Source organism: Pinus tabuliformis, chromosome 6 (genome assembly GCF_031772625.1).
Source record: "Pinus tabuliformis cultivar Carrire ecotype Pingquan chromosome 6, CPIR1, whole genome shotgun sequence".
In the NCBI taxonomy this organism is placed as follows: Eukaryota; Viridiplantae; Streptophyta; class Pinopsida; order Pinales; family Pinaceae; genus Pinus; species Pinus tabuliformis.
Window position 1 is genome coordinate 205540807 of NC_142292.1, and position 27185 is coordinate 205567991.

Consider the following 27185-nt stretch of genomic DNA (forward strand, 5'->3'; position numbering starts at 1 on the left):
GGCAGATTTTCTGAATATCTACTTCCGAATAGTGAGGTATTACTGTCGGATTATATTCTCTGTCGAGTGAGCCGGTTTGGCACCCAATTCTACTAAGAAAGACTGCATAATAAAATAACCCTCAGAATTGTTGCACCAGTTTTCCCAAGTTGGGTTTTTTCGAGGATGAGTTGTCCAAAAATAATGGTGTCACTTGTGTGTTTGCTATTTCTTTCGGTTGTTGATCTGTAGATGGTTAAGATTGTATTGTGTTTATTTCGATATTTATATGGTTAAATAACTTATTGGTAATTAACAAGTAGGAGAAAGAAACCAGAGAATACTAATAAAATTTCTAACGGGTAATACTTAGGAATTTCAACAGATAATTCTATCAACGAATTCATCTTGTTAAGCCATCCCCTTTTCCAAGTCAAAGTATAAAGGTTTTAAGGTTGCTTCCCTTTGCCCTAGAAGGCTAGCGAGGTAGTCGTAAGGCCTCCTTGACTAAGAAACAAGGTCCTCATTCATATTTATCATAGACTCCATTCTCCCAAGACTAAGGCATTGATCTACCAAGAGGTGGTCACCCAAAATCAAAACCTTTTCATCTTTTATTAGGTCTAGCCAAATTGGGCCACCTAGGGCATCATTTTCCCGGCAACATAGCCCTTCAAAAAATCTGATCTCCTAGCCTCTCCTACGCTAGTGTATCCTCAAGGCCTCGCCCAATTTTGAAGCCATTCCGATGGTGGAGTTGTGAGAAAAGCCAAGCCCTAGCTTCGAGATCAAACTTTGCCCTAGTATCCCCAAGGCTAGTGCCTCATAGGATTAAATTCAACACCTCTAAGTAAAAATTCTTTCTTTGATCCTTTCCCCTTCCTTGTCTGAGTTAAGAACATCATTAGTTGCTAAATCCTTGCCTCTTGACCCAGGCTAGGCCCACCTAGTCCCATGTGGTCCCACTCCTTTGAAAAGACAATTCTTCAAGCACCATCTAGGATACCAATTTCACAAAGGATTTTAGGGATTGGGAAATTCTTTCACAAGTCATATCCCATAAACCTGGCCCTCAAATCCCCACACCCTTCTAGAAGATTTTGTACCTTGCTTAGGAAGCAAGCAAGCTTCCTTCTTGAACCTCTTTTGGAAAGGGATTATTTGGGCCACTTTATATCCACTTGTTGATTTATCCTTCATTTGTGACTCCATATATACCGAGTCTCCTCCCATCGGTGAAAGTCTGTAAATAGTAGGGAGTCTTAGCTGAGGTGACAGTGGGTTAAGTCTCCATTTGTTGTCCTTGGTCTAGCATTTGCCCCTTTTAAGGATCCCCTTTAGGTACTCTACTAGTTTGAATGGCAACATGGTCGAGCCTGGAGCAATGCCCCAGAGGTTGATGCAGCTAACAAAAAAAAGATAAAAGCATAATATGACCACATACAACAGGAAATGTACCACAAAATGCAAAAGATGGCCAGGAATTAAATTTAGATTGTGGGCAAAAGCCTCATATTAGGTACCAACTAAAACGTCAAATCACTAGAATACTAGTGCTCATAAAAACATGGGGATATAAACACAAATATTTGCAATCCCACTGCATCTAGACACCACAACACCCACATTTTGTGAAATTTCCAAACCGAAACCCTATTGCAGTAACTAGAAATAATTCTCGTAATTGTTAAATTAATTTTTAACAATTTATTTACTGTTTGCTACAGCAAATACTGAATCAATCACACTGCAACCTACACAAATAAGACTGTGGAAGAAATAAACGTTGGAATAAATAATAGCACACACACATAAATTTGCACATTTATTTTGGACGAATGTCCCTGGAAAAACCCAACTTGGGAAAACCGGTGCAGCAGTGAGGGTTTATTTTATTATGGAGCAGTGAAATATGAGTACATCTATGGATGGCCAACTGGAAATCCAAACAACAAGAAAATATGAGCAAAATACTGAAGAGAATTACCCTTCTCCCATAGGCAATCTCTAGCTAGACTTTCCTATCATAACTCGACCTCCTGAAGCACTGCGTCAACCTCTGCACTGCTCTCCGTAGTCGGCTGGATGGCTTGCTCTAGACTGGTCTCAGATGAAGTTTTTTTGCCTCAAGAAGCTAAGAAAACCATCTCTCCGACCCTTTGGGACTCCTTCCCAGCCTCTGGAACTGAGAACGAATTTTTCTCCTCTCCAAATCGATATGCCTGACTGAAGTGCTGGCAATCTCTCAGCAATGCCTCTTTGGGATAATTCAACTCACTTGTTGTTGTGTCCCCGGATCTGGAAAATCTTTCCTCCGGCTCACTATCCCTGCCCCTCAATCACTAATTCAATCTCACTGACTCTCTCCGGCAACTGATTGTTGCTACTCAGGAAATTGTTCTGCACATGAAATCGAACTGCTCAAGTGATTTCTCCAAGCCCCAGCGACTTCTTCTTATAATCCTCTGTTGAGACTTCAAGGGCCAAGATTAGATCTTAATCGATGGCTAGGATTAACTTGAAGTCGATCTGTGTGAGTTTCTAGAACATTCACATCTTAACTTAATTAATTCTTATTAATTAGTCATATTCCCTAAGTTTAGACTTAAAAAATATTTAAAAATTGACTAATAACCTAATTAAGTCATTTCTAAGTGGAATTTCTAGAAACAATTTGTGTTTGGAAATCTCATGCATTCTAGCCTCTCCACAAAATTTCAAAGCTAGAACACATTCGATGCTACAAAAACTAACACCATTGAGCAATAGTTAGTAATTACATTACCATAAAGATAATTGAATATACACAAAGGTAATGCCAAGAAATAGTGTGTATATAAAATATCCCTCCACATATCCCCAAAGCCAAATGGATAGCAATAATAATATGTGAGAAGCATCTGGAAATCACCTCATACCATATGATGGGTAACAGGCCTATTGGATTTTCTTTCATGCATTGTTGTTGCATTGTGGAGCAAACATTTTTAATAAGATATTAAAAATAAAAATAAAAACCACAGACATCACTTTTATTTATTAACCTTCCCCCTCACCCTCCCCCACAAAAAGATGAGGTTTGTTTTGGGTGTAATGACTATGGCTATAACTATATGATACCTAACTTTTGATTGTCACGATACATGCTGTTTTAATAATGGAAGTTAGTTTTCTAGAAACCAAAGAAAAATAAGAAATTGAAGTTTATGCTTTTAGTTAAGGGCTAACAAGAAACAAATATTAAAAAATTCATGAAAAGAAAAACGCCAATCAAGAATCTAATGGTCCTTGGCTCTAGATATGACCTACAAAAATAACAAACTATTAAAAGCTTTAACTTAGATGTAACTCACAGAAGTGCCAATCTTGTCCTTGGATACAAGATCATCATCCACTAAACTTTGGACAACATCCTTTACTGTTTGGCTGACGACTCCTTTCCTTGGCCCCAATTTTTCAAGTTCCTTGAGCTGAAAAGTTCATAAAAATGTCAATTCAATGCAATCATACACCAAACAATTATTTTACAAAATTCAAATATCAGAAACAAAAATCTATGATAGCAAAAAACTAACTACATATGCAACATGTGAAAAGGCACAAACCAAAGGCTATCCTACAACCACTTCAACACATGCAATAAAATCAATGTTACATTTATCATCATTGGGAATTTATTGTTGGGGGCGCGAAATATAAATGATCAGCATTATCAGGGAAGTTATCAGAAATTATAGAGAAACTTTTAAAAGTACAAAAATAATCATTTTTCCAACTTTTTGAACTTATAAAGCAGCATCGATATTAAAAAAGCACATTGCTACTGAAACATAAAAATAAAATTGATATATAAGATGTATAAAATCTCCTGTGGTAAATCAGATATCGATACTGAGATATGATATCTGTCCTAAGTTATAAGTTTTGACAAGATGTTACAAAATCACAACAAAACAAATATAAATTTATCTCATGAGATCAATCGTGGCAATGAAAACAACAAATTTCCCCTTGCTTGCTTAATGGAAAATGGTCACAGCATCCTCAACAATGTTATCAAAACTGGACTGGTCAACCCCAAAAACTTGACCTAGATCATAACCAAAAGACTGGCTAACCAAAAAATATGTAAAATATTCAAATATTCAAAAAACCATATATATTCATGTGCATCCATATAAATCCAAACCATTATACACAAATACGTAAAGTTTCTCATGTATATAGCAACGATGCATAAAACCAAAATAACACAGAGTGAAATCCATCTTTTGACCAAATATATCATCAAAGAGGCTCTAAATGCCTCCAAACTTCAAAGTCCAAAAAAAAATCATAATACAACAAATAGCTACATAACATCAAAATCATTGCCTATATTGGGAAACTTGTCATAAATATCACCCTCTAAACATTAAAATAAGATACAAAAAGCTTAACATGCCTAGTCAATGATTTTGCTTGAGTGAAGGGTACATGTTTACTAGGGTTGTCATAGAGGACTTCAACAATCAATGTCACCATCATCGAGGTACCTAGAGGACTTGGTGTTCTTCATTAAATGTCAATTCCATACCCTCATACATGAAAGAATCCAGTGGAAATTGCAATCCTGCCAATCCTGGAATTCTGAAAATGTTTGTCTATTGTAGCTAAGAAAAGATGTTGCTAATTTGTGAGATCCCCAAGCTCATAAATTTTGCTAAGTATAGCTATTTTTGCAATTTTGGTGTCGAGACCAATGTTGCACGAAGCAGGGACTTTTTTGGAAGCGGGGACGTGGAAGCGTCATTTCTCAAAAATCTAGGAAGCGAAGCATCTCGGAAGCGTCTACTATATATATATATATATATATATATTTGCATTTATATTAAAAAAAACATCCAAAATACCAAATTAGTTGTAGAAGATATGGAAGCATGCATATTTTTACATAAATCAAGATAGATATGGCATCCATTGTACATTAATGATTAAGTATTCGAGCATCAACCATCTAGAATCTAGATTCTTCTCCTCTTGTCTAGCCTTTGCCTCTACCTCGATTGTCTACGGATATTAGTCAACATTGCCCATTTTTTATCAAACTATCTAATCTAAGACTTAAAATATGGTAGAAAAAGCTTAACATGCTTGATCGATGATTTTGACTTGATTGAAAGGTAATTTTTTGCTAAGGGCATGACAAAGGAGTTCAACAATTAACACCACCAACACTAGGGTACATATAGGGCTTGGTGCTCTTGATTAAATTCTAATCACATACCTTCATACATGATATAATCTAATGAAATGCCACAATCCCATTGATCCTGAATTCCTGAACACTGTTAAGTCTACTGAATTTTGAATAGGATATGAAATTATATTTTCTCCACATGAAGTCCAATGAGGCTGGAACCACTCTCAAACATCCGGAGTCATTTCATGGTAATGTTAAAAATTTAAGTAAAAGGATGAAAATGAAAAATAAAGGAGAATGTCACTTTTACTTTAAGAATTTAACATTACCATGAGGGAGCATCTAAGGAGCATCAAGGGAGCACCTTGGGAGCGTCTGAGAAGCCCCAACCCAACTTAAGTCAAAGAAAAAATAAAATAAAATATTTAGAACCCTATGAAACCTTGTGGAACCGCCTATCTCCCTTCGGATCTGCTTGGGATCTGTGCCCGATCCGCCGTGGATCCGAGGAGGATCTGTCGTCGCATCCGCAGTTCAAAAATTCAGAACCACGGATCGGGCTGGCACGGTTCCGAATTTCCAGGAACCGTCCTCGCCGGCCTGATCTGCGGTCCAAAATTCCGAATCACGGATCCAACGGCGGATCCCCCACGGATCCATACGGGTCGCGGTTCCTAGTTTGGATCCTTGGGGGGGGACGTTTCGTGCAACACTGGTTGAGACACATTTTGGCATATTTGACTTAGGAGAAGAGAGAAAAATCGATTTGCTAGTGGAAGATGGGGGCTGTGAAAATTCTGAAACCCGGAATCCTATTGTAGCAATTGATGTTATTTCTTCTATTTGTTAATTTAATTAAACAAATTATTTGTTGTGTGCTATGGCAAATATCGAAACAAATACACTGGAACCTTCACAAACTAAATAATGCGGAAGAAATAAAAATGTTGGAAGAATAGATGCACACACACACACAAATACAGTTATTTTTGGACTAAGTCCCCGAAAAAACCCAGCTTGGGAAAACCGGTGCAACAGTTGAGGTTTTTAATATTATGCAATAGTAAATCTGAGTACAAGACTATGGATGCTCAAATCTTACAATCCATACAGAGAAATGATTGAAAATAAATCTAGTGAGAAAAAATTCTCACTCCCATAGGCGATCCGACACTAACCTTGGCTCAAGTTGAGCTACTCTTTGTTGCCTCTACATAGTCACTGTGTCAGCCTACACAGTACTGCATCCTCACAAATCGGAATTGCTCTCCCTCTCACTATCTGATCAGTTGTTGTCTGGAAGATGGATCCTCCTGGCCTCCAAACTCTCTCCAGCTTCTAGCACTGAATCACTGCTTCTCCCGAGCAAAATACGAAATCCCCTCTTAAGCACTGCCCTGCCTCTCTATGGCACTTACTGCCTCTCTGCAAATGCACTCACCAGATCAAAAAATATTCCTCCGGCCTTACTATCCCTGCCCCTCTCTCACTGCTTCAATCTCACTCGCTCTCTCTCCAGCAACTCAGAGTTGCTACTCTGGAAATCGATTTACCAGTGAAATGGAACTGCAGGTGTGTTTTCTCCAAGCCCCATCGAGTTTATGCTTATAATCTCTCGTTGGACATCAACAGCCATGATTAAAACTTAATCGATGACTAAGATTAACTAAAACTCGATCCGAGTCTTTTTCTAGAAGATTCTCACCATGACTTAATTAATACCCTTTAATTAATCATATTTCCTAAGTTTAGACTTAGGAAATATTAAAAATTGATTAATTATTTTAATTAAGTCGTCTCTAGGTGTACTTTCTAGAAACGATTTCTGGTTTTTGGAGAATACATGTATTCTAGCCTTTCCACCAAATTACGTGGCTAGAACACATCCGATGCTACAAAAACTAACAATCCCCCTTAGTGAGGAATGTGTTCTAGTGTTGCAACCCACTGAAGCAGCACCCTATCTCTGCACCACCTCCTGTCACGTTGTTGATGTCTGGTTGTTGCTACCTAACCACTACTACGCAACTCCAATATATGTTGCATCTGTGTTGCTGCCTAACCGCTACTGTGCAACTCTGATATACGCTGCATCTGTGTTGTTGCTGGCCCTGCTGAATTGTTGCCAACACTACATCTGCACTGCAACTCCCTCTCCATCTATTGTTGCTACAACTACAACAACTGCAACTAAAAAGAATCCAAAATACTAAATCAACTATGATCAGTACGATGCATCTATCTCCCTAAGTCTCTAATTGTTGCTAGTCTCTGTGCTGTCACTGAAGCCTCTGCATTGTTGCTAACTCTGCTTTGTGTCAGTTGCACTGCTTCCAACTCTGCACTACGTTGACCAGTTTCTCACTGCTACTAGCCACTACATCTGTCACTCTTGTATCTCACTGCACCATCTGCCACTGATCCATCCTGCTACTGAAATACTGTGGGCTCTCGTAGCAAGGTTTTGATTCAAGAGGTGGACCTCCTCAAGAATCCTACCATCCTGTAGCTCTCTGGGTTTACAAAACCAAATCACCCCACCTCACTCCTAGAGTATATTGATGATCATGGCAAACTCTTCCTTCAATCTGAAGGGCAGGCTGTCGATCTTCACATGAGTTGTTGCCTGGTCCTACTTCTCCTCCTTGCCCTTCTTCCTGAGACGACACTAGGTGTTATAGTGGCCAACCTCACCACATCTGAAGCATTTGACCTTGGAAAGGTCCTTCTTCCTCCTGCGCTGCTCTTGTTGCCCCTTTAATGCGAGGGCCACATTCTCCTCTTCCTTCAATTACTTCATCCCACTGCTGCTTCTCCTACCACCGATGGTGCTCTTCACCAAATCTCGCCTCATCTCCTCCTGCTGCAGATCAACCCACATTCGATCACACTCTCGAAACTTGTCTCTGCCCAGAATACTCTGGACAGAGACTTGCCAGTCTTCGAAAATGATGTTTAGAGCTAACCGCACCAATTTTGTAGGGTGGGGCACTGACCCTACTAAGACAGTTGGTCTCGGACATCCTGAATCCTAGTGACGAAGGGGTCTATGTGCTCCCCTTTCTGCATCCTTGTACATCTCAGCTGCTCAAGATACATCTTCCGTTGCTTGGAAGATCCCTGGTATAGCGTAACGAGAGCTTCTCACATCTTCTTGGCAGTATTTCCAGCTATGTGAGACACCACGTGATCTCGAACCCAATCGAGAATCAGCCTCTTTGCTTTCTCCATCTCCTTCTTGTAGGTCTTCATCTGATTGGTATCTGTGGGTACATTTACCATGTTATCGATGTAGTCTTTGAGATCATATTCATCTAGAAGAAAGGAAATTCTTGGCTTCCAGATCACGTAGTTGGAGGCTTCGTCCAACCGGTCCTGATATCTCAACCCTGCTGATGCCATTTCTGCAAAAGGTCAACTCCTCTTCTCCTCTGCTCTGTTGCTGACTGGCTCTACGCACTCCCTGCTAGAGTGGGCAAATTTGCTCACAACTACTGCTGCTCTGTAGTGAAAAAAAGAACTTTTGGAGTAGAAGTTCCCTGAGGAAAGAATACCCTCAGGGTGTGCTCTTCCTTCCTCCTGACGCTATTCTCCACCAGCAAACTACTGCAAAATAACTACGTCCTAGCTGAAGATCTGCTCTGCAAGGAAAATACTATTTCTCCCTCTGCCTCTAGTAATCTTTGATCTAGAAAATTTATTCTTTGTTGACTCTCCCAGAGATATAAACTTTTCCTCAAAAATTGACCCTCTTGGCCAAAGGGACTGTGCAGCCCCTAGGGTTTCGAACATTTGCTTACGCAGATCTTTGAAGCTCCTTCTTCCAACCTGCAACGAATCTCTCCGGCTTCAACCTGTGCTATGATACTTGTTGACCACTAGAGTGGCACCTGATGATTATATGAAGACTCCATGCCCAAGGATGATCCAGAGGACACTTGTACCATCAGATATCATCAGTCAACAGAGTTTTTTAACTCTACTTCTATTTTCTCATCATCTTTCTTATACCCAAATTCCACACCCTGCGGGGAATTGTAATAAGTGATACTAGTAATGATGAGTTTTGAGTATGTAACAGGCCTAAGATGTTGGGACTCGATCAGCAAATGAGTACACCTTGGAGTGTTTTTTTTATCTGGTTAATTATCCTTTCTTTTTCAGAGGCGGATAATTTTCTAGGTTTTTTCACTCACTTTTTACCCCAAATTCGGGGTGACGGTTTCAAGGTTGAGCCCCTAACACATCTTAGTGTCTAGAGTCGATGTATATTACCATACTAGATCACACAAAAAATTTTGTGGAATTTGGTTAGGTCTAGGTAGTCATTTTTTAATTTTTTAGATTTCTCACAGGTCAAAAATTGCAAATAAAATTGTATTTAAATTGTAATAAGTGTAGTCTAGAGAATTTGTATGGAGTATGAGTAATCAAAATTAAACCTCTCACCCTCAACTTTCTATTATAATACACTTTGAAGGGTTAATAATGTGTTTTGGACCGTCAAAACCCACGTTTCCTAAGTTTAGTGGGAAATCAGGCAATTAATTAAGCCAAAAATTAAATAAATGGACAAAAATAAATATCCACACATGCTAAATGTTGTGGAAATGAGGTGGAAAATTATGGGAGAGTTAAAATGAAGTCCCAAGTTGATGTGGACTCCTAAAATCAAGGAAATGACATGTGTTCAAAGAAAACCGAATTTATGGCATTAAAGGAGAAAGTTGCTTACTTGGAAATTCCAATTTGTGAAGTTAATGCACATTTGGGAGGATTTGGGAGAATATTTGGTGCAGATTTTTGTGGGAAATTGTACCCACATGGGTTACCACCCATATACACTTGTCATTCTATCATAAAATGTTGATTTGGGGTAGCATCGGATGTGCTCTAGCCACAAAAATTGGTGGAGAGGCTAAAGCACATGGGATTTCCAAGACCCGAAAATAGTTTGGGCAGAATCTAACCAGTTTGGAAGATATTAAAATAATTAATATTTTTAATAGAGTTCCTATGTATAAACTTAGGAAAAATAAAATATTAATGAGTATTAAAATAAAATAGGGTTAGAAGGGTCCAAAAGTCATGGATCATGCCAAATCTAATCTTACCCGTTGATTAGAGATTTAATCTCGGTCATTGATGGACCAACGAGAAAAGTATAAGAGGAGGCTTGAGGGTCAGTTAGAGAATACACCAAGAGAAATCAAGAACTCAATTTTCTGGGGCAGGGTTTGCTGAGGAAATTGAGTGAGTGACCTAAGTTGCAGCTGAGGGGCAGTGAATACATAGCAAAGAGGCAAAGTTAGTACCAGAGGGATCAGCGCAAAAGCCAGAAGAGGTTGACGTAGAGCCAGCTAGAGGCAACCAAAGGCCACGCAGAGGCAGTCAGGAGCTGCGCAGAGTCAGAGAGGGCCAGCTTGTGAGACGCAGAGGCTCCAGAGGTTGACGCAGAGCCCATAGAGGCCAACACTGGGCCAAAGAGGCTGACGTTGGGCTAGAGATGCTGACGCTGGGCCTAGAGGCAGCACTGGGAGATTTTTCATGGGACAGACTGGGAGCTGGAGAGCCGGATAGGGTGACGCAGTCCCTATCAAAGTGACTCAGAGCAACAGACGTTGCATTGTTGTTGTGGGATCGTTCATTCGATGATTTAGCCGGAATATATGTCTTCGACTGAGAGGTACTACTGCCGAGGGCATTCTCTGTTGGGTGAGCCCTTTCTGGCACCTAGGTTGTATTCTGAAACTACATAATAATAAAACCCTCTAAATAGTTGCACCGATTTTCCCGCATTGGGTTTTTCCAGGGACATTAGTCCAAAAACAACGGTGTCACTTGTGTGCTTGTTTTTCCTTCAGTTGATGATCCAGTATGTGTTGATATTGTACTTGTATTTATTTTCAGTATTTACATGGTAAATAACTTGTTAGGTAGTTGAACAAGTAGGAAGAAATAAATCAGATAGTACAGGAAGAATTTCTAACGAGTTAAACTTAGAAATTCCAACATGATATCAGAGCGTGGTTGCAAATCACAGGATAACTTAAGGCATCAGCCGAGCAAAGCAGCAACAGCAGAAACAGCTGTCCCGAGTGACAGAAGTTGTTCCTAGCAGAAAGCAGCAAGGAAGGGGTGACACAGAGAGCCTGCATCATCAGTTCAAGCCAGGAGAAGGACTAGTGCTGAGGCAGAGAGGAGCAGACTTGACCTACACAGTGCCTAGTCATCTTTCTCAGTCAGGAAGGATCGACACTGTGGCCAGGAGGTGTAGATTTTGCCGTTGTCGGGATTGCGCAGAGCCTAGAGGCTCTAACCTTCAGATTGTTGGGGCATAGGTAGCTATGGGTAAGTTGCGGAGCGAAGCTGGTGGGGTATCGTGGTCAGAATAGTACCTAACAAGGCAAGACCAAGCAGGAGGGAGTTGCTGCTGAGGATTTCTAGCCAAGAAATCCAGATCAGTGGTGCAACTGCACAAACGATCGGAGTGGGGCATCTCGACATTGGCAGAGGGATTTCCAGAAGGGAAATCGAGGCTCAGAGGGAGTCAAACTGAGAACTTCCAGACGGGAAGTTGAGAGACTCAACAGGAGTCGATCAGAGGACTTCCAGGAGGGAAGTAGAGAGACTCGAAAGAGTCGAAAGAGGAGCAGCGAAATGGCAGTGAATGGGCTAAGAGATCAGGATAGACTGGACGGAGCTTCGAACTTCATAGTTTGGAAGGTGGGATCTTGTTCATTCTAGATAGGTATCGCATCAAACACTTTGCCTTGAAAACGATAGCGATCACAGTTGACCCGGCTGAAAATGAGAAGTACGAGGAGGCAATGACCAGGGCTAAGTGCATCATTCTTGATGGGGTCAAGGATCATGTGGTACCACATATTGCCGAGAACAGTACGGCAAATGAGACGTGGGATGCCCTGAAGAAGTTGTATCATCATACTTCCTTGCAGAGGAAGACGCTTCTAGAATATCAGTTGTGGTCATACTAGATGCAGAGAGGAGAGCAGATAGATATAGTCCTCGGGCGATTGACAAAGATCCAGGACAAGCTGACTTCCATAGGGGCCACGCCGAATGAGGAGATGTTGGTGAGGACCACATTGAACGTAGTCTCAGAGGATTGGGAGGTATTTGTCCAGAGCTTATTAGGCAGGGCGAGCCTTCCGGATTGGGAGGAACTGTGGGCGGCGCTTCGTCAAGAAGAGATTAGACAGCTGACCAAGGTGGGAAGCAGCGGCAAGGGGGTCAGAATCAAGAAGGAGGAAGAGGAGGATGCTGCCCTAACATCTGTGGGAAAGCAGGAGAAACAGAAGAAGAAGGACCTCTCCAGGGTCAAATGCTTCCACTGTGGGAAACTGGGTCACTATGCGAACCAGTGTCCGAGGAAGAAGAGCAAGGGAGAGGCCTCTAGGACCAAGGCAGCGCCAGGAGGGCGGAGAAGAAGTGGAGACAAATGACGATTGTGCCATGAGTGCTCATGTGCCACTTGAGAGAAAGTGGGGAGACATCAAACTGTAGTCAGACAGACTACAGGCGATGAGAGGCAGGATCCTTGAGGTACCCAACCTCTTGGATTATACCTTTGCTACAGGAGCCCCGAAGAGAAGTAGCAGGACTGGCGGATGTCGGTAGAGACGGATGCGAATGGGGCGACAAAGAGTGCTACAATGCAGGAGTCCCGGGACAGCGTGAGGCAGCAGTGCGAGATGCATGGAGTTGTTGCAGCAGCGCAGAGGTCAGTAGAGGGAGCACTTGTTAGCGACAGAGGGAGCTTTAGCATAGGTAGTGTTTCTAGCCTGACGAAGATGTCAGAGTTGGGAGGATCAATTACTTACTTCTCAGTAACTGAGTTGCAGTGCAGCTGTAACGGCCTATCTATAAAATAAATAAATAAAAATTATATTAATATTAATAAATTATATTAATCAGTTAATAAAATAATAAAAATAAATTAAAGATAAAGTATTATATTAAAAACAAACAAAAGGAAATTAAATCAAAAAAATCAATATACTTTAAAAAAAAAAAGAGAAATATATATTTATATCACGTGACATGGGAAGGGTGTCACAAGAAGGTGAAGCAGTGGGTTGCAGGTGGAGGGAGCGACCACCGCCAAGAAACACAGCATATAAGGAGCAGAGAACAATTTTGAGGGGCAGGAGACAGGAGGAAAAATTGGCACACAGAGTTCATGAGAAACAATTGAGCCTTGCTTGTTATGAGGTTTCTGGGCACGGGGGAACAATCTGCTTCAACTGAGAAGCTTACTGGATTGAGTAAGCGAGGTTCTGCTCAGTTTGGCTAGGTGGTTTCGGTCTTTTGGTAACCGAAGCAGGAGCAGTTTGAGGCATCATCAACTGTAGGATTACAGGTAAGTACTCTCATTGGTTCTGTCAGTTAAATTTATAAAACTCAAGAATTTTTATCATAGGCTCATGATGTTTAATTTTAGAAGCCTTTACTGTTTCTGCAATGGCTATAATATTCTGTTATTTCATATTCTGTTTACAGGGAATAGTTGTTTAAATTATTTACAGTTCTTACATTTGATATCAGAGCCAGTTTTGAACTCTTCTGGAACTTCTAGGCTCTCCTTATAGTGTAGAACTAATATGAAACTCAACTGTAATATCACATATCAATTAGTTCACATCTATTTTATTTTTATAACTGCTGCTAGGATTATTATACCAACAGTAGTTATCTATCCAATTTAAACTGTCCAATACTGTATTTACAACAGTGATCAATATTTAAGCAATAATACAGTGCCCAGAATTAATTTAACCAATTTACAAATGATTTAACAGCATGGTCTAAGCCCTCAGATACTCCTACTACCTATTGATGCCCTAACTGAGCTGACCATCTAGCTTTTTACCCAATTCTACCTTCCAAGTTCGTTCAGTCCAATGTGTATCTAGCAGTCCTTGAGGATAAAGGACACAGCTTTCTCAGACCCCTCCGTAATGAGTTCTGTCACCAGGAAACTGTTCCTTGCGAGTCTGCTACACGAGGAATGTTCAGACTGCCCTGCCACCTTTCAACAGCCTCGGGAAGCTGTTTTGATAACTATTCCCCCCTTATCCTGTATCTTTGCCTTGACGTTGTCGATGTATGTCACGAGAATTGGTGGTTCCTGCCGCCATTATCGGGACTACCTCAATGGTGCGTTCTTTTGGATGTTCGATAGCGGTATTGCCAGGCAACCACGGCATCCGCTATTTTGGTTTAGCAACGGGACAACTCTGTTGTCGATGGTATCGATCTTTTGCAAAAAGGGAGTGCCCAGTTTCAGGACTGATATCAAGACCTCCTAAACACGTTTTTTAGACTCTTTGTCCTGTTTACTCAGTGCAAACTCTGCGTATATATGTTAAAAAAGCTGGTTAAAAAATAAATGAACTGCTTGCAATCGACTGAAATAGTAATATACCAGAGGTCCTCAACACGTCTTCTTCTAAGCCCTGAACTTCGACCAGTTCCCTTCATCACTACTGAGTATGATCATTATTCTAGGTTCTTACTATTTATCAAAACCGATATAGCCATGGCCCATCATTGACTGTTTACAAAAATAAAAATAAAAATAAATAGAACTCCAAACGAGAACATATAAATAAATGAAGGGAATAGGAGTAATACGATTTGGTTATAAACCAACAGCACGGTATTAGTTGTGACAACCAGGCATTAGTCATGTCCATTTAAACTTAAATCCATACATATATCTAGCGCCACGCAAACCCTTCCACTTATTTTTTTATATTATTATAGTGACCGCAGGATAGATTATAATTCACATAATGGGGTGTCCATGACTTGTATATAGGATTTAACAAGTTGCTTCGTAGCCAACACGCAACATAACAAGACTATGACTCATCGGATTGATTCAGAGTCTTTAGTTGGAAAAGACATGGCAAGCCATTCACTCAATCATGTGTTATATTCAAACTACACCGAGTCGGCCAATTTTGGAAGCTGTAATGTGTGGGACCTTTAGAATCATCAAGCAGGAATCTTTCATTTAATCATTATTTTATTATAACGTATTATTGTTTACCTAATCATCTTGAAAGGAACAGCGAAACCGCTATTTTCGGGACACAGCTGTAAAGCTTAAAGAGAAGCACATATTTAATTAAAGACAACACAATTGCACTTTTCCTTTAAAATAAAAACCTGTTAACTCTCTCACCTTGGCCACACTCACCCTCCATATTTTATAACTGAAATCTATTTACCCGTATAAATATTAAAATATTTATTTTTAGGATACATTACATTGTCACAATTTAAAACTAATGTAATTATAATTATACAAATTAAATGTCTAATAAATTTTAATAAGCATTAATTTATAATAAACATTAAGATACTTGATACATTTCTAGTTTACTTTTCCTGTAGATTTGAAAGTAAAGGTTTTGACAATATTTTAAACCGAAAAATAAACATATACATAAAAGAATATATTGGAACAGCGTGATTAAATCTGATTGCTAAATTATGCGATAAGCAAATATGATCTACGATTCTACGCATATCATTTTTTTTAGCGCCATTAAAAATAAATTAAACAATTACAGACTCGTTTATTACACATGCGTAAATACATTTGTAAATTCTCAATTACAAGAAAGTTCCAATCTTAAATTTTACATAAAAAGGAAATTCCATTCAGAATTTTAGATTTATGTTTTACTCATTCATGGATAATGCAATATCTACTTTAAAAAAAGTTGTTAATTTTATTAACTGGACATTTTATGTACGTTACTTAGAACTTTCATATCCAATTGAATTCATACCGGAACACTTTACATATTTAATCTCCAAAATATATGTCAGGCCAGGGTAACTCCAGAATGAGTGGGAGAGAAAACTGATTATTTTATTCATTAGCTAACTCACATTTATATACATAAATACAACGGATCAATTCATCTTCTTGATGACTGTCCAGTTCACCCATCCATTTCGGATTAGGTGTCAACATTCCCCCCCTTAATCTGAAGGGATGTTGGTGAGTCCAAGCATCGTTCTGAATCTTTCAAGCTTTTCTCTTCCAAGCGCTTTGGTGAAGATGTCTGCAATTTGCTCGTTTGTGGAACAATGACGGAGATGGATTGTTTTGGCCTCAACATGATGTCGGATCAGATGATATTTAGTATTGATGTGCTTAGTACGATCATGGAACTTTGGGTTCCTGGCCAACTTTATTGCAGATGTGTTATCAATCATGAGTGGAGTTGATTGTATTTGTTTTACCTGCAAATCTTCAAGAATTTTCCTGAGCCACACAATTTCTTTCGTTGCTTCAGCTGCTGCCACATATTCTGCTTCTGTTGTGGAATCTGCTGGTACTGATTGTTTGCGTGATCTCCAGGAGACAACTCCTGATCCAAGACTCATAGCATATCCTGAAGTAGATACCCCAGTTTCTTTGTCTCCATCGAAGTCTGAATCAGAGTATCCAATCAAGTTGAAGTCGTCCACCTGTGTATACTTGATTCCAAGGTCTTGAGTTCCCTTCAAGTACCTTAGAACTCTTTTTGCAACAGACCAATGTCCCTCACAAGGCTTTTGCATAAACCTGGAGAGGACTCCAACAGCAAATGAAATGTCTGGTCTGGTAGTAGTGAGGTAGATGAGACTTCCTACAAGCTATCTATACTTTGTTGCATCCTCAAATTCCTTTCCTTCAATAGATGTGAGCTTCAAGTTTTGTTCCATTGGAGTACAAAGAGGATTGCACTCTGTCATGCCAAATATGTTTAACAAATCTCCAATGTATTTCTTTTGAGAAAGAAATATGGACTTTGGATGTTGGGTTACTTCAATGCCAAGATAGTAATGAACATAGCCCAAATCAGTCATTTCAAAAAAATTTCCTAATTCTTTCTTTATGGATGCAATATAGCTTTCATTGTTCCCTGTCATTAAAAGATCATCTACATATACCACAAAATATACAACTGTTTTGCCAACTTTCTTGACAAATAAAGTTGCATCATCAAGATTAAAATGATTGAAGTTGAGTTTCAGAAGATGCTTAGTTAGTTTTTCATACCAGGCTCATGGTGCTTGTTTGAGGCCATACAAGGACTTCACAAGTTTGCATACTTTGTGTTCATATCCTTTCACAGCAAATCCTTCAGGCTGGGACATAAAAACATTCTCTTTTAGATCTCCATTCAAGAATGCAGTTTTTACATCCATTTGATGGACTTTCCAACCGTTCTGAGCAGCTAGTGCAAAGAGTGTCCGGATGGTTGCCCATTTTGTTGTGGGGGCAAAAGTTTCCTCATAATCGACCCCTTCCTTCTGTGCAAAGCCTTTTGCCACAAGCCTAGCTTTGTGCTTGTCAAGTGAGCCATCAGCTTTGTACTTGTTCTTGTAGACCCACTTGCAGCCAATTGGTTTGGTTCCAAATGGAGGATCAACCAGCTTCCAAGTGCCATTCTTTATGAGGGCATCATACTCCTTCTGCATCGCTTCTTTCCATTCATCATGAGAAGCAGCTTCTTTGAAGGAAGTTGGTTCAAAATCTGTAGACAAGTTCAATTCACAATCATAAGTAACATCCATATCAACAGGTGAATTAGAGTTATCTACATCACCTCCATCTTGTCGGTTTGTATTTCTGGTTCCTGTTTTTCCAATTTCATCAGGATGAACACTTTCAAGTGTCTTTGTCAGCCATTTTGGGGGACCTTTCTGAGATGGTCCAGGCTGCTCTGTTGATTGAGTTGGGTCTGAATCAAGATTGAGTCTCCCAATTCTATCAATTACATCACTTAAAGCATCATCCGTTGTTGGAGTGTCATGCAGGGGAGATTGTTCTTCAGAAGAAGATTCCACATGCTGATCTAGTATAGGAATCCCCCCTTCAAGATGTGGAATATGATTATCAAACTCTTGAAATGATTTCGGTTTTGTGAATTTATCCAAGCGATCAAGTTGCCGCTCAACAACACTGTCAGATTTGGATGATTCAAGAAAAATGACATCTCTAGATAAAACAAACTTTTTATTTACTTCATCATAGAGGCGGTATGCTTTAGATGTGTTTGAATACCCCAGGAAGATACACTTACGACTTCTAGCACCAAGTTTGTTTCTATGTACCTTTGGTATTAAAGCATAACAGGTGGAACCAAAAATCCTGAGATGTTTTACCGAAGGAACATGTCCATACCATAACTCATAAGGAGTTTTGTTTCTTATAGCACTAGATGGACATCTATTCTTTATATATGCAGCACATAGAACAGCATCAGCCCAAAACATTGTCTTTACATTTTTGAAGAAAAGCATGGATCGTACCATATTCAAAATTGTTCTGTTCATTCTTTCAGCTACACCATTCTGTTGAGGATTATAAGGCACAGTTGTTTGATGTTTAATCCCATGTTGGCGAAGATAGTGTTCAAATTCATTTGATGTATATTCTTTTCCATTATCAGTGCGAATAGACCCAATATGAGATTGTGCATCATTTTCAATCCATTTATGAAAATTCTTGAATGTTTGAAAAGTATCAGATTTGTTCTTCAATAAATAAACCCAACACATTCTGGTGTAATCATCAATAAATGTCATGATATATTTATTTCCATTTGCAGAAGAAACAGGCATTGGACCACATAAATCTGAATGAATGAGTTCAAGCTTCCTATGTGCTCTTGAATGTGAATCATGAAAAGACTGTTTGCTATGCTTTCCTAGAATGCAAGCATCACATTGCTTATGTTTTCTAGGAATTGTAGGCAAACCAGCAACACCATTTTTCTTCAACAAGCGGAGACTATCATAGTTTAAATGTCCAAATCTAGCATGCCATAATAAACTTGATGGAAGTGTACCTTCTACATGATGAGAAATATATGAAAAATGTTGTGCATGAGCAGAGGTTCCTTGCAGTTTAAGAAGTCTTTCTTCTTCTATACCCCTCATGACAAGTGAATGGTCAGATGCCTTTCTTACCTCAAGCTTTCCATCAAACATATGAATGGAGTGACCTTGCTGGCGGATGTGGACCAGGGACAGCAAGTTTCTCTTGAGCTGTGGGAGATATAGAACATGATCCAGAAGAAAGTCTGGAAGACCAGGCAGTTTAAGCCTGATTGTGCCAAGCCCTGATGGCTTGATTTTTGACTGATCTGCAAAGTATACTGCTCCATCAACATTGTCAGTGAAATCTTCAAAAAAATCTTTCCTATGAGTCATATGACAGGTTGCTCCTGAATCAAGCAACCAATCATTTTTCGAAGAAGCAAGTGAAGCATTAAAAAAATCTTCATTTACTCCAATGTTACATTGTGCCTCAATATAGTGAGCGGATTCAGGTGCTTTACCTTTGTCCGTGTCATCAATTTTACCTTTCTGCTGATTTCTTCTCTGCTCAATCTTGTCCCATGGTAGCTTGCATGTAGAAGCATCATGTGATCCATTTCGTTTGCAGCGAATGCAATGCAGATCTGCCTTTTCTGCTTGAGAATGTCTGCCCCCCTGCCTCTGAAGTATCTTCCTCTTCCTCTTCGTCCACCTCTTCCTCTTGTAGAATCTTGAGCAGGATGCTTTTCTTTATGAGCAAGGCAAACAGTCTCTTCAGAAGATTCAAGGATTGTTTTCTTTCCAAAGGCTTTCTCTCTTTCAGCAAACTTTTTCACAAGAGACTCAAAGGTTATGTCTTTAAGATTTCCATTTGCTTGTAAAGACTCAAGATAATTGGAGTAGGTAGGATAGAGTGCTTTGAGAAAGGCAATAAGAGAGATATCCAGCTCAACCTTAGTGGATTTAATATCATGCATTATAGACTTTATTTCAGATGCAAGAGCAAGGGGATCATTATTTTTCAGTTCAAGAGTGAAGAGTTTAATCATGAGCTGAACAACTTCAAGTGCAGAATGTGAATCATAGAGTTCTTTCAGCTTTTGTAAAGCTTCAAAGGCAGTGGAATAGGATGAAATATGACGACTTACTTCTTCATTTACAGATGCTGCGATCAATGCATAGGCTTTGCTGTTCTTGTTTTCCCAAATGACAAGTTCTTTATCTGATGTAGGCTGCACAGGGTCTTTGTCTTCTTCTTCGACACACACTCCTTTCCACAGCTCATTGTAGATGAGGGTGTGTTTTACCATCCGAGACCATTCAGAATAGTTCTCCTTGCCAGTGAGAACTATTCCGACCATAGAGATGATTGAATGCATTCTGTAAAAAAATATTTCTGCTTGATAAAAAAAAACTTCCTTACAGCCTTATGCACTATATTTTCTACAAATCCTTCTAATGTGTGACAGAAGGCATCATAATTTCATTGAAATATTATATCACTTTATGCTTCAATACAGCATTACCAAAAATAAAAAACTGTGCAATATCACTATATCACCTTCACAAATGCTTTGATATATAAAATGTTCTGACTGATATGACTTTGAATGCTTTTGAAAACTGCTTATATAACCCCTTTGAAAACTGCTTACAACACAATACTTAAAACTGCCATCATAAATACATATCAACAGCACAACATTATACCGCCATTAAAATCATCTTTCTTGTCATTCTCAAACTTTTTGAGATGAATCAGGTTAAAGTCATATGGTTATATGCATAAACAAACTGCGCAATTACATTGCATAATCAAACTGCGCAAACCAGCTACCATAATCAAACTGCGCAAGTCATTTGGTTATATGCATAATCAAACTGCGCAAGTCATTTGGTTATATGCATAATCAAACTGCGCAAACCAGCTACCATACCATACAGAGGTGCGATGGGGAAATATTTGAGGTGTAGACAGAGGTGGCATCGGCTTCAGGCTTCATAACGATGGAGATGGAGGACTTCGGTCCCAAAAATATCCTTCATTTGCCTACAATCTCTGCCAAGATCCTGCGCCTGGTGATTCTCTTAAATTCCAATATAAACGGTCAAATAATTATCTTGAAAAAACTGTAATGTTGCCTCTACTCTGCACAATATGGACAAAATACAGTCATTACACGTTTTGGGTCGCCTACAGATCACAAAAAAAAATCATGGTATCAGCCCGTAAGTGAACCAACATTCTGGAGAATTCGAAGAGACTCCGCAAAAGAAGTCGGACTTTGCAAAACGATTTGACTTAAAAAAGGCCAGAGCCAAGGCGGATTTCGAATTGCAATAATGAATATGAAGTCAATGGCACATCTTGGGGGAGGAGCCGAGGTTCACGTCCGTTTCAAGCAGTATGAATAGACCCAGAAATACGCATGAGCCCACAGGAGAACCGGAGTCTCTTTGGCGTAAAATTGATCATTCAGTATCAATTACTCATGATCTGAGAGGGCGCAGTCTCTGGCAGTCAGAGGCATTCAATATCACTTCAAAAATCAGAAACGCATCAACGCACATTCAGTATCAATTACTCATGATCTGAGAGGGCGCAGTCTCTGGCCAGGCAGAGGCATTCAATATCAATTCAAAAATCAGAAACGCATCAACGCTTATAGTGCAGTCAGGGAATCAATGTCAGAGTAGCGCTCAGGATGTCAGAGCAGAGCAGCGCTCAGGAGAGAGCAGCGCTCAGGTATGAGCAGCTCTCAGAACAGCAGGAGTTACAACTATTTCTGGGACCTGTGCTCTGATACCATGTCAGGCCAGGGTAACTCCAGAATGAGCGGGAGAGAAAACTGATTATTTTATTCATTAGCTAACTCACATTTATATACATAAATACAACGGATCAGTTCATCTTCTTGATGACTGTCCAGTTCACCCATCCGTTTCGGATTAGGTGTCAACAATATATATATATATATATATAGATATATATAATTTTGTGATATTCAATTTTGATAAATTTACTTTATTATTAAAATTTAAAAATTTTCAAATAAAATATTTAAAAACAATTATTTGATAGTTATGTATTTTATGATAAAAGATATGTTCTAAGCCATTAAGTTTATTCACATAGTACTATTTAAGTATGAAATAGTTTATTATGTTTATTAAAGAGTTTTGTAATAATAAAACTAATATCTATGTCATATATTAATTAACAAATCTTTTGATCAACGGAATTTATTATTAACAAATTCCAGTAGACACAATGTATTATAATTTCTTAAAAAAAAAAAATCAATAATTATGTTATGTAGGAGAATTATATTCAAATTAGATTATTATAATCATTAGGACATAGTATAATTCTAAATTGATTAATAAATGCAAGTCGAAGGAAATTTAGTTTATTATATAAGATTAAAGTGTCTGTTTAAAAGACCCATGCATTAGAAACATATTATTGTGCACAAAAATAGAAAAACCCTGCATTGGGACAAGGAGGTCACTAGACCACCCTCCTTGACCTCGGTACCAGTAAGATCTGCCTAGCAAATAAAAATAGCAAAAAAACTATACCTATTTGAAAATGTGAAATTGCAAAATATATGTTAAATCCGAATGAATACCTTAAATTTTTACAAATTTTCTTTATATATACAGGTATCATTATGATGGTAAAGACATATGAGCGGCGACGACGTGATCAGGCAACATCACTGTCATTAATGCCACCACCATCGTCATCACCATCTCCATCACCACCACCATCATCAACACCAACCGCTCCAGCACCGGAGTTTACCGTGATAATGAACTCATTGGAAGCCTTATTGGAAACATTAAGAGGGTCAACCATGGCTAAGACCAAAGAAGAACTTCAACCCTTAGCAACCAGTTTAGCGGAACCAAAGAATTTTGAGTATAAAAGGTCAAAGGAAGATATTTTTAGAGAGCTTCAGAAAATTAAACTCCCAGAATTTTCAGGAGGGCGAGCTGGAGAGCGTGCTGAGGCATGGTTAGAAGGAACGAACAGATGTTTTAAATTAAGAGAATATTCTTCTTCTGCAAAAACAAAAATTGTTGTATTTCAATTAAAGGAAAGTGCCTTGATTTGGTGGGGAAATCTACAAAAACAACTACACCTCACAACGGATAATGTCCCTTGGGAATTGTTCGAGAAAAGATTCCGCGCACAGTATTTACCTCCATATTTTCAACAACAACAAGCCGGAGCCTTTCATACATTAGTTCAAGGTAATAAAACAGTAGAGGAATACGAAATAAGGTTTATGGAGCTTGTAAAATACATTCACTACTTAGATTCTAATGAACGTCAGGCTGAACGCTTCATATTTGGGTTAAACCCTCGCATCAGGGCCTTGGTGAGCATGTGGAAACCATCATCAGTCGTTGAGGTGGTAGAATGTGGCCGTTATGCAGAAGAACATTTAGGAATCAAAAAAAATGTAGGGCCAGCAGAACCTTTACAATCAGGGTTTCCGGAAAAGACTCCCCAAAATTTCTTTAGGGGAGGTAGCTCAAGACCACCCTATGGTAATAGATTTATCTCAAGAAATATAGGAACAAGAGCTCCCATGGTAGTTAATACTATAGCCGCTGAATCATCAAACACTAGTCCATGGAAATCTCGTGGAACTGCTAATAGAGGAAGAAATTCGAGAGGAAGCAACATGAGAGGACGAAGCTCTTTATCTAGAAATTCACATCCTGATTCAAGAGGACCAACACAGGTTAATTGTTGGGGATGTGGAGGACCGCATTTTCAACATTATTGTCCAAAAACTTCATCAGGTACACTGCATAGGACTAGAAAGGAACCAATATCAAATACCCAAAGTAATCATAGAATTCATGCATTAGTCAACAACGATCAAGCAGCACATCAATCCACTGTAGTGGAATCTTCAGGTATTATTAATGGTATAAAACTCAAAATCTTATTTGATACTGGTGCCACAGATAGTTTCATTTCGTCATATGCATTAAACAAATGTAGGTTGGCAGCTCACAGACGAAATGACTTCAGACAGGTAGAAATGGCCTCAGGAGAACTCCAATCCGTAGACTTAACTGTGGATCAATGCAAAATTGACCTAGGGACCTATTCGACTAAATTGAAAGTTTATGTCACAACCTTAGGGACTTGTGATCTTGTCATAGGTATGGATTGGTTAAAAACTCATCAAGCTTGAGTAGACTGTTATGGGAAAAGAATTCTACGTGTAAATGATGAAGGAAAAGCGATCCAAATACAAGGTATCAAGAGAAAAGTATCTTTACGCTACATATCAGCAATGAAAATGAACCGTTGCTTAAGAAAAGGTTGTCAAGCATATGTAATTGAAGAAGTAAAGAAAAATGACCATCCTTAGAACAATATCCGGTGTTAGCCGAATTTCCAGATGTATTTCCAAAAGAATTACCAGGATTACCTCCTGAAGGAGAGCTAGACCTCACCATAGAATTGAAACCTGGTACTCAGCCAATCTCTAAAACACCTTATAGAATGATCGCTCCAGAACTTCAAGAATTACAAATTCAATTGAAGGAACTATTGGATATAGGACATATTCGACCCAGTATATCACCTTGGGGTGCTCTTATAATTTTTGTCAAGAAGAAAGATGAATCCTTAAGATTATGCATAAATTATCGAGACTTGAATCGAGCTACAGTAAAGAATCGATATCTTATGCCTTAAATTGATGATCTCTTCGATCAAATGAAAAGAGTTGCTGTCTTTTCAAAAATTGATCTTCAATCAGGCTATCATCAGCTAAGGATTTCTGAAAGCGATATTTCTAAGACTGCATTCTGAACACGCTTTGGGCATTATGAATTTACTATGGTACCATTTGGGTTAACAAATGCACCCGCAGTATTCATGAATCTTATGAACAGTGTTTTCCGCAAATATCTTAATCAATTTGTACAAGTTTTTTAGATGATATACTCATCTATTCCAAGAATGAGACAGAGCATGAAGATCATTTACGGATAGTGTTGTCCTGTCTCAGAAAACATCAGTTGTATGGAAAATTATCCAAGTGTTCGTTCTTTCAGGAAAAGATTCATTACTTAGGTCATATCATATCAGGTGAAGGGATTTCAGTAGACCCTAAAAAGGTAAAAGCAATCATGGAATGGCCAATACCAAAAAACGCACATGAAGTACGAAGCTTTATGGGTTTAGCTGGTTACTACCGAAGATTTATGGAAGGATTCTCCAAAATTGCAAAGCCGATTACAACCCTTCAGCGTAAAGGTGTTAAGTATAAATGGACCGAGGAATGTAATAAAGCAATCTCTAAACTCAAAAGACTACTGACCAATGCACCAATCTTAAGAGTCCCTGATATGGACAAGGATTTTATGGTATGTACTGACGCATCCAAACATGGGTTAGGTGCAGTATTAATGCAGGATAGAGGAGTAATAGTATGTCTCAAGAAAGTTAAAGCCTCATGAAGAACTCTATGCTACTCATGATTTAGAGTTAGCCGCTGTAGTACTAGCTTTAAAGATTTGGAGACACTATCTAATGGGGCGAAGTTTTACACTTAAAAGCGACCATCAAAATCTACAATATTTGTTCACCCAAAGAGACTTAAATGCTAGACAAAGACGATGGAGTGAATTCCTAAGTGAATATGACTTTGGAATATCATATATGAAAGGAAAAGAAAAAGTAGTAGCGGATGCTTTAAGCAGCAGACCACGGATATTCTCCCTCGTTCCTATCAAAGTAGAGTTAAGGCAACGAGTACTAGAACATCCCATAAAAGATAGCTGGTATTTAAAGGTAAGATCTAGTCTTGATAGTAAAAAGCCAAAAGAATCTAAGTTTGAAGAATATGAACTAGAAGATGATGAAATCTTACGATTTCATGGAAGAATGTATATTCCTGATACTAGGGATCTTCGAGACACCATCTTTAAAGAAGCCCACAAAACAGTATATTGTGCACATCCCGGAGTAAAGAAAATGTATACGGATACCAAGAAACTTTTCTTCTGATCGGGCATGAAACGTGATATCGTTAAATTTGTTGGAAGATGTTTGGATTGTCAACAAGTAAAAGCAAATCATTGTCATCTAGGGGGTCTCTTACAACCTCATGACATTCCTATGACTAAATGGGAGATCATTTCTATGGATTTCATCACTGGGCTACCTCTTACTTCTTAAAGACACAATGTCATTCTGGTAGTAGTGGATAAATTAACAAAAAGCGCTCATTTTATTCCCGTAAGAGATACTTATGAAGTTGCTGACGTAACTCGAGTATTCATAAATAAAATTATCAGATTTCACGGAGTACTTAAAAAAATTATATCAAATAGAGATTCACGATTTACTTCAAAATTCTGGACTTGCATGCAATCACCCTTAAGAACTCAATTAAATTTAAGCACAGCTTATCATCCTAAAACTGATGGGCAAACAGAAAGGGTAAATCAAGTACTTAAAGATATGTTGAGAATGTATGTTATGGATCAGCAATCACACTGGGAAAAGTACTTATCCTTAGTCGAATTTGCATACAATAACAGTTACCACAGCTCAATCAGAATGTCTCCATTTGAAGCATTATATGGCAAACCTTGTAGAACACCATTAAGTTGGGATAGATTAGAAGATCGGGTGATAGTAGGACCAGAATTAATACAAGAAATGGAGGAGCAAATAAAACAAATTAGACAACGATTAAAGGAAGCACAGGATATACAAAAGAGTTATGTTGATGCTCACAGAACTGATAAGAAGTATGAGGTAGGGGATCAAGTTTTCATCCGCATCAAACTGAATAAAAGTATTATTCGATTCGGAAAAGGGACAAAGTTATCACCCAGATTTATTGGACCATTTAAAGTTATGGAAAGAGTTGGACCTGTCGCCTATCGTCTTGCACTACCACCCCACTTGCATAAAGTTCATAATGTATTTCATGTATCTATATTAAGGCATTACATAACTGACCAATCTCATAACCTTCAATGGAAGGAACTGTAGGTATCAGACGAAGGATCCATATCGGTCGAACCATTACATACACTGGAACATAGGGTTCGACAGCTCAGGAATCGTCTAGTAGACCAAGTTAAAGTCCAGTGGGACAAGTATAGTCATGGATCGGCTACT

General features: G+C 38.8%; 1 protein-coding gene across 1 annotated transcript in view; it reads right to left on the reverse strand.

Moving 5' to 3' along the window:
* The window catches only part of ATMND1 (Mnd1 family protein), a 276194-nt gene that overhangs the window by 167929 nt on the left and 81080 nt on the right, over nt 1-27185 (reverse strand). Inside the window, exon 3 of the mRNA XM_089370879.1 lies at nt 3333-3449. Coding sequence (XP_089227005.1) covers nt 3333-3449 — 117 coding nt within the window. The remainder of the gene's footprint in view (nt 1-3332; nt 3450-27185) is intronic.